General features: G+C 50.2%; 1 protein-coding gene across 6 annotated transcripts in view; it reads left to right on the forward strand.

Annotated features, from left to right (window-relative positions):
- dgkza (diacylglycerol kinase, zeta a) overlaps window positions 1-12500 on the forward strand; it is a 92123-nt gene that overhangs the window by 49965 nt on the left and 29658 nt on the right. For 5 of the 6 annotated variants that reach the window (XM_030360589.1, XM_030360587.1, XM_030360588.1 and 2 more), the window contains 3 exons: window positions 2030-2109; window positions 3473-3517; window positions 10718-10781. In XM_030360589.1, the coding sequence (XP_030216449.1) occupies window positions 2030-2109; window positions 3473-3517; window positions 10718-10781 (189 nt within the window). The remainder of the gene's footprint in view (window positions 1-2029; window positions 2110-3472; window positions 3518-10717; window positions 10782-12500) is intronic. The other variant, XM_030360586.1, reaches the window with a different exon arrangement.

Below are 12500 nucleotides of genomic sequence, written 5' to 3' on the forward strand. Positions count from 1 at the left end.
CACACACACACTGACACAGAGACACCCCCCCCCCCCCACCTGTCATCCCTCCCCCTCCTGTGAGCTTTATCCTGAGCTGCCAAGTTCCATCGTAGCGCCCGCAAGCACAGACGCACCCAAAGTTGTCATTTACTGTCAGAGCGACTTGCGAACGTGTGAGGAGTCTTCCTCCAGCTGAGGTACGCCTCAGTGAGCTCCCACTGGTCCCAGCAGGCCTCTAAAACTGGGCCGGCACACAGCAATGGGCCCCTGGGAACAGCTAGCGTGGAGCTGGGCAGGAGTAGCATAACATGTAGCCTAGCATGTGTAGCATAACATGTAGCCTAGCAGTTGTAGCAGAACATGTAGCCTAGCAGGTGTAGAATAACATGTAGCTTATCATGTGTAGCATAACATGTAGCCTAGCAGGTGTAGCATAACATGTAGCTTAGCAGATATATCATAACATGTAGCTTAGCATGTCTAGCATAACATGTAGCTTAGCAGGTGTAGCATGTGTTACAGCAGTGTCAGTAATGTGTTCATGTCCTCATAGAACCGAGGATTCATGTGTTCACTTCCACATAGAACCGAGGATTCATGTGTTCACTTCCGCATGGGACAGAGGATTCATGCATTCACCACCTCATAGAAACAAGGATTCATGTGTCCACCTCATCATAGAAACAAGGATTCATGTGTCCACCTCATCATAGAACCAAGGATTCATGTGTTCACGTCCTCATAGAACTCAGGATTCATGTGTTCACTATCACATAGAACAAATAATTAATGCATTCACTTCCACATAGAACCGAGGATTCAGGATTCATGTGTTCTTCACTTCTTCATATAATCATGGATTCATTCATTCACCTCCTCCCATAACCCAGGCCTCAAGGGTTCACTTCCTCACACAGCCGTGGGGGGTGTCACCTTGAGGAGAAGCAGACTATAGTTTGGTATTTAAGGGGGGGGGGGGGGGGAGAGGAGGATAAAGGGAGAGGGGGGAGGAGGAGGCCCCAAACAGAGGAACAAGTTAGCGGCGGGGGGGGGGGGGGGGGGGGGGGGTGGTTAAGCAGTTTTACCCACCAAAGAAAACTGTTGTTGCCTGGCAACCGGGCTGAGGCGCACTGTCCTTAATTCAGTCCCCCTCCCCCCGTGTCTCTATTCACTCTCCCCCTAACAACGGCCTCCCCCCTCCACATGGTTTCTCCCCCTCGCTCCCCCCCCTATCTCCCCCTCCCCCCCTCCGCTCGCTGTATGTTATCTCCCCCCCCCCCATCCCTCCTTCTCTCTCGGCTTCCCCCCACTACTCCGAGCATCCCAAACATTCTGACCTACATTCCCTCCTCCCCCTCCCCCTCCTCCTCCTCCCTTTCCTCTTCTTCTTCTTCTTCTTCTTCTTCTTCTTCTTCTTCTTCTTCTTCTTCTTCTTCTTCTTCTTCTTCTTCCTCCTCCTCCTCCTCCTCCTCCTCCTCCTCCTCCTCCTCCTCCTCCTCCTCCTCCTCCTCCTCCTCCTCCTCCTCCTCCTCCTCTCTTCTTCTTCTTCTTCTTCTTCTTCTTCTTCTTCTTCTTCTACTTCTCCTCCTCCTCCTCCTCCTCCTCCCCCCTCCCCTCGTAGCTCAAGGTCTCAGGGTTCCTGGATTGGGATGCTAGGAGGATCGTGGAGCTAGGTTCTGTAGGCAGTAGCTCCGGAGGTGGAGCCGGCTGACAGGTAACCTGGAGGTCGCTGGTTCGATCCCCGGCTCCTCCTAGCTCAGTGTGGAGGTGTCCCTGAGCGAGACGCCTCACCCTGACTGCTCCTGACCAGCTGGCTGTCGCCCTGAGGGGGCGACTCCGCCGGCGGGGGGGAGTGGATGAATATGTGGGTGAATGGATGAATGTTTGAATTGGAGTGTCTGAACGGGTGAATGTGTGTATGAACTGGTGAATGTGTGTGTGCGTGTGTATGTGTTCGGTTCTGGGTCCCTCATTGGTCAGTCCTCCACCAGGTGTATCACGTGACTTCCTGTTGCCTCTAACCTGCCCCCCCCCCTCTGGTCCTCAGCCCTCCCCCTTGGCCTCATCGTTGTCCCGGGAGACGGAGATCTGGAGGTCTGCAGGGTCCACATCGAGAGGCTGCAGGAGGTAAGACCCCCATGGACCGGGGAAGAGACTGGTGTGGACCCTCCCCCTGTAGACCCTCCCCCTGTAGACCCTCCCCCTGTAGACCCTCCTCCCCCTGTAGACCCGCCCCCTGTAGACCCTCCTCCTTTAGACCCTCCCCCTGTAGAACCTCCCCCTGTAAACCCTCCCCCTGTAGACCTGCCCCCTGAAGACCCGCCTCCCCCTGTAGACCCGCCCCCTGTAGACCCTCCTCCTCCTGTAGACCCTCCTCCTCCTGTAGACCCTCCTCCTCCTGTAGACCCTCCTCCTCCTGTAGACCCTCCCCCCCTGTAGACCCGCCCCCTGTAGACCCTCCCCCCCTGTAGACCCTCCTCCCCCTGTTGACCCTCCTCCTGTAGACCCTCCTCCTCCTGTAGACCCTCCTCCTGTAGACCCTCCTCCTGTAGACCCGCCCCCTGTAGACCCGCCCCCTCACCTCAGTCAACATGAATAACAAACGCCCCAAAAGGCTTAGCAGAAGTCACTTTAAGACGCTTTACCAGCCTTCAAAGAAAAGTAGGGCTAGCCTCTAGCCTCGAGCCTCTAGCCTCCAATGAATAGCAACAAAGCAGAAACCCCTTGTTTTTGTGGCCATAGCCTCTAGCATCTAGCCTCCAGCCTCTACCATCTTAGTCTCTACCATCTAGCCTCCAGCCTCTAGCCTCCACCCTCTACCACCTAGCCTCTACCATCTAGCCTCTACCATCTAGCCTCTACCATCTAGCCTCTACCATTTAGCCTCTACCATCTAGCCTCGAGCCTCTGCCATCTAGCCATCTAGCCTCTACCATCTAGCCTCTACCATCTAGCCTCTACCATCTAGCCTCAAGCCTCTACCATCTAGCCTCTACCATCTAGCCTCTACCATCTAGCCTCCAGCCTCTACCATCTAGCCTCTACCATCTAGCCTCCAGCCTCTACCATCTAGCCTCTACCATCTAGCCTCCAGCCTCTACCACCTAGCCTCCAGCCTCTACCACCTAGCCTCCAGCCTATACCCCTTAGCCTCCAGCCGCTACCACCTAGCCTCCAGCCTCTACGATCTAGCCTCTAGCCTCCAACCTTTAGCCTCTAGCCTCCAAAATCCTCCTCATCCCCCTCCCGCTCCCTCCTGTCTCACTCTCCCCTCTCCCCATGCCTCCCCCTCTGCTAACTCCCGCTCCCTCCTGTCTCACTCTCCCCCTATCCCCCCGTCTCCCCCTCTGCCTACTCCCTCTCCCTCCTGTCTCACTCTCCCCCTATCCCCCCGCCTCCCCCTCTGCTCACCCCTCCTCACGCCTCGTCTCACCCCTGTCTCACTCCTCCTCCCCCCTGTCTCCCCCTCTGCTCCCCCTCCTCCCCCCAGGATGTCTGTGTCTCCGACCCGGCTTCCCGCTGTTCTCTGCTGCAGGTTGGTAGTCCGACGCCACACCGGCCGTGATTGGCTGCTCGTGTGTTTGGCTAGGAGCCGCTAAGTCTGTGCTGTCTGCATGTGGGTGTCGTGGCGACGCTTCCTGTAGCTTAGCGTCCAGTAGCTTAGCTTTCTGTAGCTAGCTCTGTGTAGCTTAGCTTCCTGTAGCTAGCTCTATGTAGCTTAGTTTTCTGCAGGTAGCTCTGTGTGATTTGGCTTCCTTGAACGTTCCTGAAGCTTAGCTACCTGTAGCTTAGCTTCCTGTAACTTATCTTCCTGGAACGTTCCCTGTAGCTTAGCTTCCTGTAGCTTACCTTCTAGCCTCCTGTAGCTTATCTTCCAGTAACGTTCCCTGTAGCTTAGCTTCCTGGAACATTCCTGTAGCATAGCTTTCTGTAGTTTATCTTCCTGTAACTTATCTTCCTGGAACGTTCCCTGTAGCTTAGCTTCCTGTAGCTTACCTTCTAGCCTCCTGTAGCTTATCTTCCAGTAACGTTCCCTGTAGCTTAGCTTCCTGGAACATTCCTGTAGCATAGCTTTCTGTAGTTTATCTTCCTGTAACGTTCCTGTAGCTTAGCTTCCTGTAGCTTATCTTCCTGGAACATTCCTGTAGCTTAGCTTTCTGTAGCTTATCTTCCTGGAATGTTCCCTGTAGCTAAGCTTCCTGTAGCTTATCTTCCAGTAACGTTCCCTGTAGCTTAGCTTCCTGTAGCTTATCTTCCAGTAACGTTCCCTGTAGCTTAGCTTCCTGTAGCTTATCTTCCAGTAACGTTCCCTGTAGCTCAGCTTCCTGTAGCTTATTTTCCAGTAACGTTCCCTGTAGCTTAGCTTCCTGTAGCTTATCTTCTAGTAACGTTCCCTGTAGCTTAGCTTCCTGGAACATTCCTGTAGCATAGCTTTCTGTAGTTTATCTTCCTGTAACGTTCCTGTAGCTTAGCTTCCTGGAACATTCCTGTAGCATAGCTTTCTGTAGTTTATCTTCCTGTAACGTTCCTGTAGCTTAGCTTCCTGTAGCTTATCTTCCTGGAACATTCCTGTAGCTTAGCTTTCTGTAGCTTATCTTCCTGGAATGTTCCCTGTAGCTAAGCTTCCTGTAGCTTATCTTCCAGTAACGTTCCCTGTAGCTTAGCTTCCTGTAGCTTATCTTCCAGTAACGTTCCCTGTAGCTTAGCTTCCTGTAGCTTATCTTCCAGTAACGTTCCCTGTAGCTTAGCTTCCTGTAGCTTATCTTCCAGTAACGTTCCCTGTAGCTTAGCTTCCTGTAGCTTATTTTCCAGTAACGTTCCCTGTAGCTTAGCTTCCTGTAGCTTATCTTCTAGTAACGTTCCCTGTAGCTTAGCTTCCTGGAACATTCCTGTAGCATAGCTTTCTGTAGTTTATCTTCCTGTAACGTTCCTGTAGCTTAGCTTCCTGTAGCTTATCTTCCTGGAACATTCCTGTAGCTTAGCTTTCTGTAGCTTATCTTCCTGGAATGTTCCCTGTAGCTTAGCTTCCTGTAGCTTATCTTCCAGTAACGTTCCCTGTAGCTTAGCTTCCTGTAGCTTATCTGCCAGTAACGTTCCCTGTAGCTTAGCTTCCTGTAGCTTATTTTCCAGTAACGTTCCCTGTGGCTTAGCTTCTCCCCTGAAAGTGTTCTTCCGTTGATCCGTGTTGACGTTCCGACACACGGTGCTCCGACACACTCAAAGGAAGCTATTGTGGTTAGCGTCTGCTGTCTCATCAGGCCCTGCTGGCTCTGGTATCTACGCTCCGGCCTTGATCTACGATTCCCTTTCATCCGGTTGTTGTGAGGAGGGAGCGCATCAGGTGACGGCCGTGTCAGACACGGGATGAGGAGAGCGGGAAACACACGGCTGGGAACGCCAGGAATAACCAGCTAGGTGTCGCTGTGCTGCCTGATGAAGGCTTGGTGGTGTGTTGGAGGTAGCTTTCCTGGAGCGTAGCCTTTAGCTTGGCTCCCTGTAGCTTAGCTTCCTGTAGCTAGCTTCCTGGAACGTAGTCTTTAGCTTAGCTCCCTGTATCTTAGCTTCCAGTTGTTAGCTCCCTGTAGCTTAGCTTCCTGCAGCTTGCTTCCTGGAACATAGCCTGTAGCTAGCTTCCTGTAGCTAACTCCCTATAGCTAGCTCCCTGTAACGTCAAACGTTGTGTCAACTGGTGGACCAGTTTGAGTTTTGGTTGATCTCTGTCTCCGTCCCTTCTGCAACGGGATTAGTCACCCGTCGCTATGGTGATTTTAGATCGACCAATAGTTCGGACCATCAAGCCCCCCCCCCCTCTCTCTGGAAGAATGGTATGCTCCAAAGTCTGCGGTCTGTACGTCCCCCTCAGACCCCCCTCCCTCTCTGAGGAATGGTATGGCCCAGAGTCTCTGAGAGGGGGGAGGTGGGGGTGGGTCAGAGGGTACCGCGATGCTGAGGGCATCCCTCCTCCTCCCTCATTAGACAACAGCTGTTTCCTGTTAGCTCTAACGAACCACATTCAGGGCGGATCAACACACTAACGAGGAGCGGACACAACGCAGACGCGCACAGACACACAAACACACCTGTCTGGGGGAGTCTGGGGCTTTAGAGGAAGGTGTGTGTGTGTGTGTGTGTGTGTGTGTGTGTGTGTGTGTGTGTGTGTGTCTGGGGGAATGTAACCCCTGTGTGATTGATCAGCAGGTCGTGAGACCACCCTGTCCACACGCTAAACAGGACTGGACCTGATTAGCTCTGCAGCGATGACGATCCCAGAGACCTCATCGACCTGTTTATCCAGGTTCCTCTCCCCCCCCCCTTGTGTGTGTGTCTGGGTGTTACCAAAGGTTAGCATCAAACCTGGGGAGAGACGATGGCTGGACGGTGAAAGCCCTAAAGGCTAGCGCCGCTCAGACGAGTTCAGCGTCACCGGTCGACTGTGGTGCAGCCATCCCTGGCCTCTGAATCTAACTGTGGTTCTTCTGCCTGATGGGCGGTGTGGCCGGATGGACACGGTGCACAGACTGCCTTTATACCGCGCTCTTCAGACCAGCGGCCACTCAGAGCGCTTCACAATACTGCCTCACATTCCCCCATCCCCATCCCGGCGGCGGAGTCGCCCCCTCAGGGCGACAGCCAGCTGGTCAGGAGCAGTCAGGGGGAGGCGTCTCGCTCAGGGACACCTCCACACTCCGCTAGGAGGAGCCGGGGATCCAACTAGTTCAGGGTACCAGTCGACCCGCTCTACCTCCTGAGCCTCATGCCGCCCCAAACTGCTCTTTGGTTATTCTGTCAGATGAAAGATGTGGTCTGATGGGCTGTCTGTGGATGTGTGGACTGAGATGTTAGTGATGTTATCACTGAGCCTGCGTGCTGGGTCCATGTGCTTCTGTATGTGGATATTCAGAGTTCACCTGGACAAATGGGCTTATTGTAAGTCTCTTTGGGTGAAAGCATTTGCCAAACGCTCTGAATGTAACTGTATGGACTGAGACGTTCATCCCTGAGTCTGCTTGCTTGTGCTTCTGTATGTGGGTGTTTAAACTAAGCCGTTTCTGTACCTCGTATTGTGTGCATGCTAGATGCTTCCCTCAGACGTTGGTGTGTGTGTTGCATGTTTGTGATGACGGTGTTGTTCTTATCTCGCTGTTAGAGCTGGAACATGTATTGTGTGTTTAATAATGAATAACTTTGGATCCCGCCGTCGATGCAGGCTCAGACACAGATCAGGGCAGTGCGGTCGCAAATTACACGGTTATTTTTGTTATTCTGCAAATCGTGCCGTCTTAACTTTTATTTCTCAAACTATTTATCTTTCTGTTGAACGGCTTCAAAACCATTGAAGGGATTCAAACTATTTCTCTCTTTCTGTTGAACGGTGTTCAAACCATTCAATGGTTTCTAAACCGTGTCAAACTATTCCTTTCTCTTTGAAAGCCTCCATTGTGATGAAACTCTGTCCTTCATAGAGATGGCTGTTAGGAGAAGGTAGTGGTGTAGAGACTGGGAGCGCTGGTCCCCACGGGCAGACTGGGAGCGCTGGTCCCCACGGGCAGACTGGGAGCACTGGTCCCCACGGGCAGACTGGGAGCACTGGTTGAATATAGCCGTGTTCTCAGGGCCTTCTGGGTCTGGTGTCCCTCGCTCTCCCCCCCACACTCTCCACAGAGGGAGTCTTCAGAACCCCCCGACGTCACCCCAATCAGATCGGAATCCCCCCCTTAACCTCCCTCCAACCATTGGGTTGCTAAGTCTTTTGGTTGTCAGTCGGTGGGTTGCCAGATTGATGGGCTGTCAGGTTGGTGGGTTTTCGGTAGGGCTGCTACAACAAATCGATTACTAAAAGCGTTGGCAACGGATTTGGTCATCGATTCGTGGTGTCGCGCGATTAATACGTCACTCGTAGGCGCCGCCGACAGGTTGGTTCACGGTTCATGCCCACAGCGAGCTTTAGTGTGAGCGACCACAGCTTGTATTTTGGTCATATCTTAACACTGGACTGTAGGCCTTTATAAAAGTGTTGTACCTTCACTGTCTTTGGGTTAAAAAAACTCCTTCAACTCAGTATCCGTCTAGTAGTCCAACCGAAAACTCTGTGAGCTGCTGCTGCTGCAGACGGTGTGCAGACGGGCTCGGAGTCGGCACCGCGTGCACCAACAGTCCTTCAAAGCAGCGGCAGTAATCACACAACCGGACGGTGTAGAAAGTCCCGTCAGTTAAAAATAGTAATCCAGTTTTTAAATCCATGTTAAAATCGGCAGGATATAGAGCTCATTAGCTTTAAAAAATAAATCAGCAAACAGTGTTAAATGTGATGTGTTCAGGACGGCTCAGTAATATGATTGATGTGTTCAAATGCAACATAAAAAAAATGAAATTTGAGATTTTGGCAAACTTATTTTCCCAGCAATATAAAATAGATAGTAAAGATGGAATTATGACCTGTTTAACTTCCTATCTTGAGCTATGATCATCTTTTCAGCAATTAAAGCAATAATAAAAGTTATATTTCAACAAAATAATAGAAAAGTATCAATAGTGGTATCAATAAAGACTTGGATCGTTAAGGAGTCTCGAAAATGGTATCATTATCCAGAAAAGTAAACTATCTCCCGTCATCTGAGAGAAATTAAGATGATTTAATTTATTTTTAACCGTTAGTATTTAACGGTTAAAGATCTTATCGGTTGACCGGTTAACCATGGACATCCCTTATATACTATATAAATGTATATCATACATTGTATGTTTTTTTTTGTTATCCCAGTTATGTTCTTTTATTTTTTTATCATTTAATATTACTTTTAGTAGTTCCGGGACGTTGGAGCAGTAACCTGGTGTTTTTACACTTCAGTCTGCACTGTGAATTTGAAGTAATGTTCAGTTTTTGAATAAAGATGCGGCAATTACAAATGTTTTTTTTTTTTATTTGATTCATCGATTAATCGTAAAAATAATCGACCGTTTAATCTATTATTAAAATAATCGTTAGTTGCAGCCCTAGTTTTCGGTCCATGGGTTGCCAGGTCGGTGGGTTGCCAGTCGGTGGGTTGCCAGGTCGGTGGGTTGCCAGGTCGGTGGGTAGCCAGGTCGGTGGGTTGCCGTTGGTGGGTTGTCAGGTCGTTGGGTTGCCAGGTCGGTGGGTTGCCAGGTCGGTGGGTTGCCTGGTCGGTGGGTTGCCAGGTCGGAGGGTTGCCAGGTCGGTGGGTTGCCAGGTCGGTGGGTCGCCAGGTCGGTGGGTCTCCAGGTCGGTGGGTTGCCAGTCGGTGGGTTGCCAGATCGGTGGGTTGCCAGGTCGGTGGGTTGCCAGGTTGCTGGGTTGCCAGGTTGCTGGGTTGCCAGGTTGGTGGGAGGGCAGGAGGCCTGGCTGATGACTTTGTCTAACGATGGAACCAGATTGTCCTCAGAGCGGCGGGCCGTGGCCAGGGGGCGGGTTCTGATCTGCAGAGGAAGTGGTGTCCACGTGACAGGAAGTGTGTGAGGTGGACGGAGGAGGCCAGCTGGAAGGCCGTCTGTCAGGGAGTGTGTGTGTGTGTACGTGCAAATCAAGTGGAGGCCTGCGAGTACGGGGGTAATTGTGTGTGTATAGTGATCCGTTTATGTGTGTGTGCGTGTGTACACGCTGGTGTGTGTGTTTGTGTGCGTGCGTACACGTGGGTGAGTGTGTGTACGTTTGTGTTTGTTTGAATGGCTGAATGTGTGTGTGAATGGGTGGATGTGTTTATGAATGTGTCAATGTGTTTACGAATGTGTCAATGTGTGTACGAATGTGTCAATGTGTGTATGAATGGCTGAATGTGTGTATGAATGTGTCAATGTGTTTATGAATGGGTGAATGTGTGTATGGATGGGTGAATGTGTGAATTGATGGGTGAATGTGTGAATGGATGGGTGAATGTGTGTATGGACGGTTGAATGCGTTTATGAATGGGTGAATGGATGGCTGAATGTGTGTATGGATGGGTGAATGTCGGGCAGTATTGCATGCGTGACATTTGTGCTCGACGCGCTGCCTCGTGTGAGGACTTTGTGTGTGTCTCTCGCTGTGCGTGTGTGTGTCTCGCTGTGCGTGTGTGTGTGTGTTCAGCTTCGGGACGCGCTGTGTGTGTGGGCGGTGGGGGGGGGTGGCCTCTGTGTGTTCAGAACACTCTGAGCACGATACAAAACGAGAGAATGCAAGGTTTCTCTGTGCGCGCGCATGTGTGTGATAGTGTACGTATGTCTGTGTGTACGTGTGTATGCGCAAATCCAAGTGGAGGCATGTGTGTACATAAGTGTGTGTCTTTGTGTGTAGCTGTGTGTTTGTGTGTGTGTACGTGTGTGTGCATCTGGATGTGGATGTTAAGACCCATGTATGTGTGTGTACGTGCAAATCCAAGGAGCAGCATGTCTCTGTTCTCCTCGGCTTCTCCTGCTCTGGTTCACAAAGCACACGACACAACCCTTAAGACCAGTGGCGCCCTTCCTCAGCCACTGGGAGGAATGGGAGATGGCTCAGCGGGACGCTCATCCTGTGGGGGTCTTAAGGGCCCCAGCTGGTCTGACAGCCTCCCCTGACCCAGACGGACCTCCTGTTAGGCCGGGAGGACTTGGGGGTGGGGCTTGCAGGGCTGATCCTCTGATTGGCTTAGTGCTCAAAGGGTCTTACTGTAGACAATAAAATGAACCCCTCGGAACCATTCAACCTGAACCAAGGCCTTCTGGTCCAGCCAATCAGCAGGCTGTGTTTGTCTCCCCCCAGGAAGAGGGGGCGCCCCTCAAGCTGTCATCCCAACGTCTGTCCCCTAAGTGGTGCTTCCTCGACTGTGAGTACAATTCACCCGTTCATACGCACATTCATCCACACATTCACCCATTCACACACACCCATTCACCCTTTCCCCTAAGTGGTGCTTCCTGGACTGTGAGTACAATTCAGCCCTTCATACACCCATTCACACACACATTCACACACACATTAACACACACATTCAACCATCGTGCACACATTCACCCATTCACCCGTTCACACACACACAGACACACCCATTCACACACAGATTAACACACACCTTCAACCATCGTGCACACATTCACCCATTCACCCGTTCACACACACATTCACCCATTCCCACAAACAACAACCCATTCATACACGCATTCACCCATTCGCACACACACACAGATTCACACATGCACGCACGCACGCGTACACACACACACACGCACACACATTTACCCATTGACCCATTAATTCACCCATTCATCCCTACCCTTCAGTATCTCTGCTGCTGGACCCACCGTGGTGCTGTCTGTACTGAATGTCTGATTGCCTCTGTGTTGGTACTATGACTATCTGTAGTGAATGTCTGATTGTCTCTCTGTTGGTACTATGACTATCTGTAGTGAATGTCTGATTTTCTGTGTTGGTACTATGACTATCTGTAGTGAATGTCTGATTGTCTCTGTGTTGGTACTATGACTATCTGTAGTGAATGTCTGATTGTCTCTGTGTTGGTACTATGACTATCTGTAGTGTATGTCTGATTGTCTCTGTGTTGGTACTATGACTATCTGTAGTGAATGTCTGATTGTCTCTATGTTGGTACTATGACTATCTGTAGTGGATGTCTGATTGTCTCTCTCTGTTGGTACTATGACTATCTGTAGTGAATGTCTGATTGTCTCTCTCTGTTGGTACTATGACTATCTGTAGTGAATGTCTGATTGTCTCTATGTTGGTACTATGACTATCTGTAGTGAATGTCTGATTGTCTCTCTCTGTTGGTACTATGAGTATCTGTAGTGAATGTCTGATTGTCTCTGTGTTGGTACTATGACTATCTGTAGTGAATGTCTGATTGTCTCTGTGTTGGTACTATGACTATCTGTAGTGAATGTCTGATTGTCTCTGTGTTGGTACTATAACTATCTGTAGTGAATGTCTGATTGTCTCTGTGTTGGTACTATGACTATCTGTAGTGAATGTCTGATTGTCTCTGTGTTGGTACTATGACTATCTGTAGTGAATGTCTGATTGTCTCTCTGTTGGTACTATGACTATCTGTAGTGAATGTCTGATTGTCTCTCTCTGTTGGTACTATGACTATCTGTAGTGAATGTCTGATTGTCTCTCTGTTGGTACTATGACTATCTGTAGTGAATGTCTGATTGTCTCTGTGTTGGTACTATGACTATCTGTAGTGAATGTCTGATTGTCTCTGTGTTGGTACTATGACTATCTGTAGTGAATGTCTGATTGTCTCTCTCTGTTGGTACTATGACTATCTGTAGTGAATGTCTGATTGTCTCTGTGTTGGTACTATGACTATCTGTAGTGAATGTCTGATTGTCTCTCTCTGTTGGTACTATGACTATCTGTAGTGAATGTCTGATTGTCTCTGTTGGTACTATGACTATCTGTAGTGAATGTCTGATTGTCTCTCTGTTGGTACTATGACTATCTGTAGTGAATGTCTGATTGTCTCTGTGTTGGTACAATGACTATCTGTAGTGAATGTCTGATTGTCTCTGTGTTGGTACTA

Source organism: Gadus morhua, chromosome 7, assembly GCF_902167405.1.
Source record: "Gadus morhua chromosome 7, gadMor3.0, whole genome shotgun sequence".
Taxonomy (NCBI): Eukaryota; Metazoa; Chordata; class Actinopteri; order Gadiformes; family Gadidae; genus Gadus; species Gadus morhua.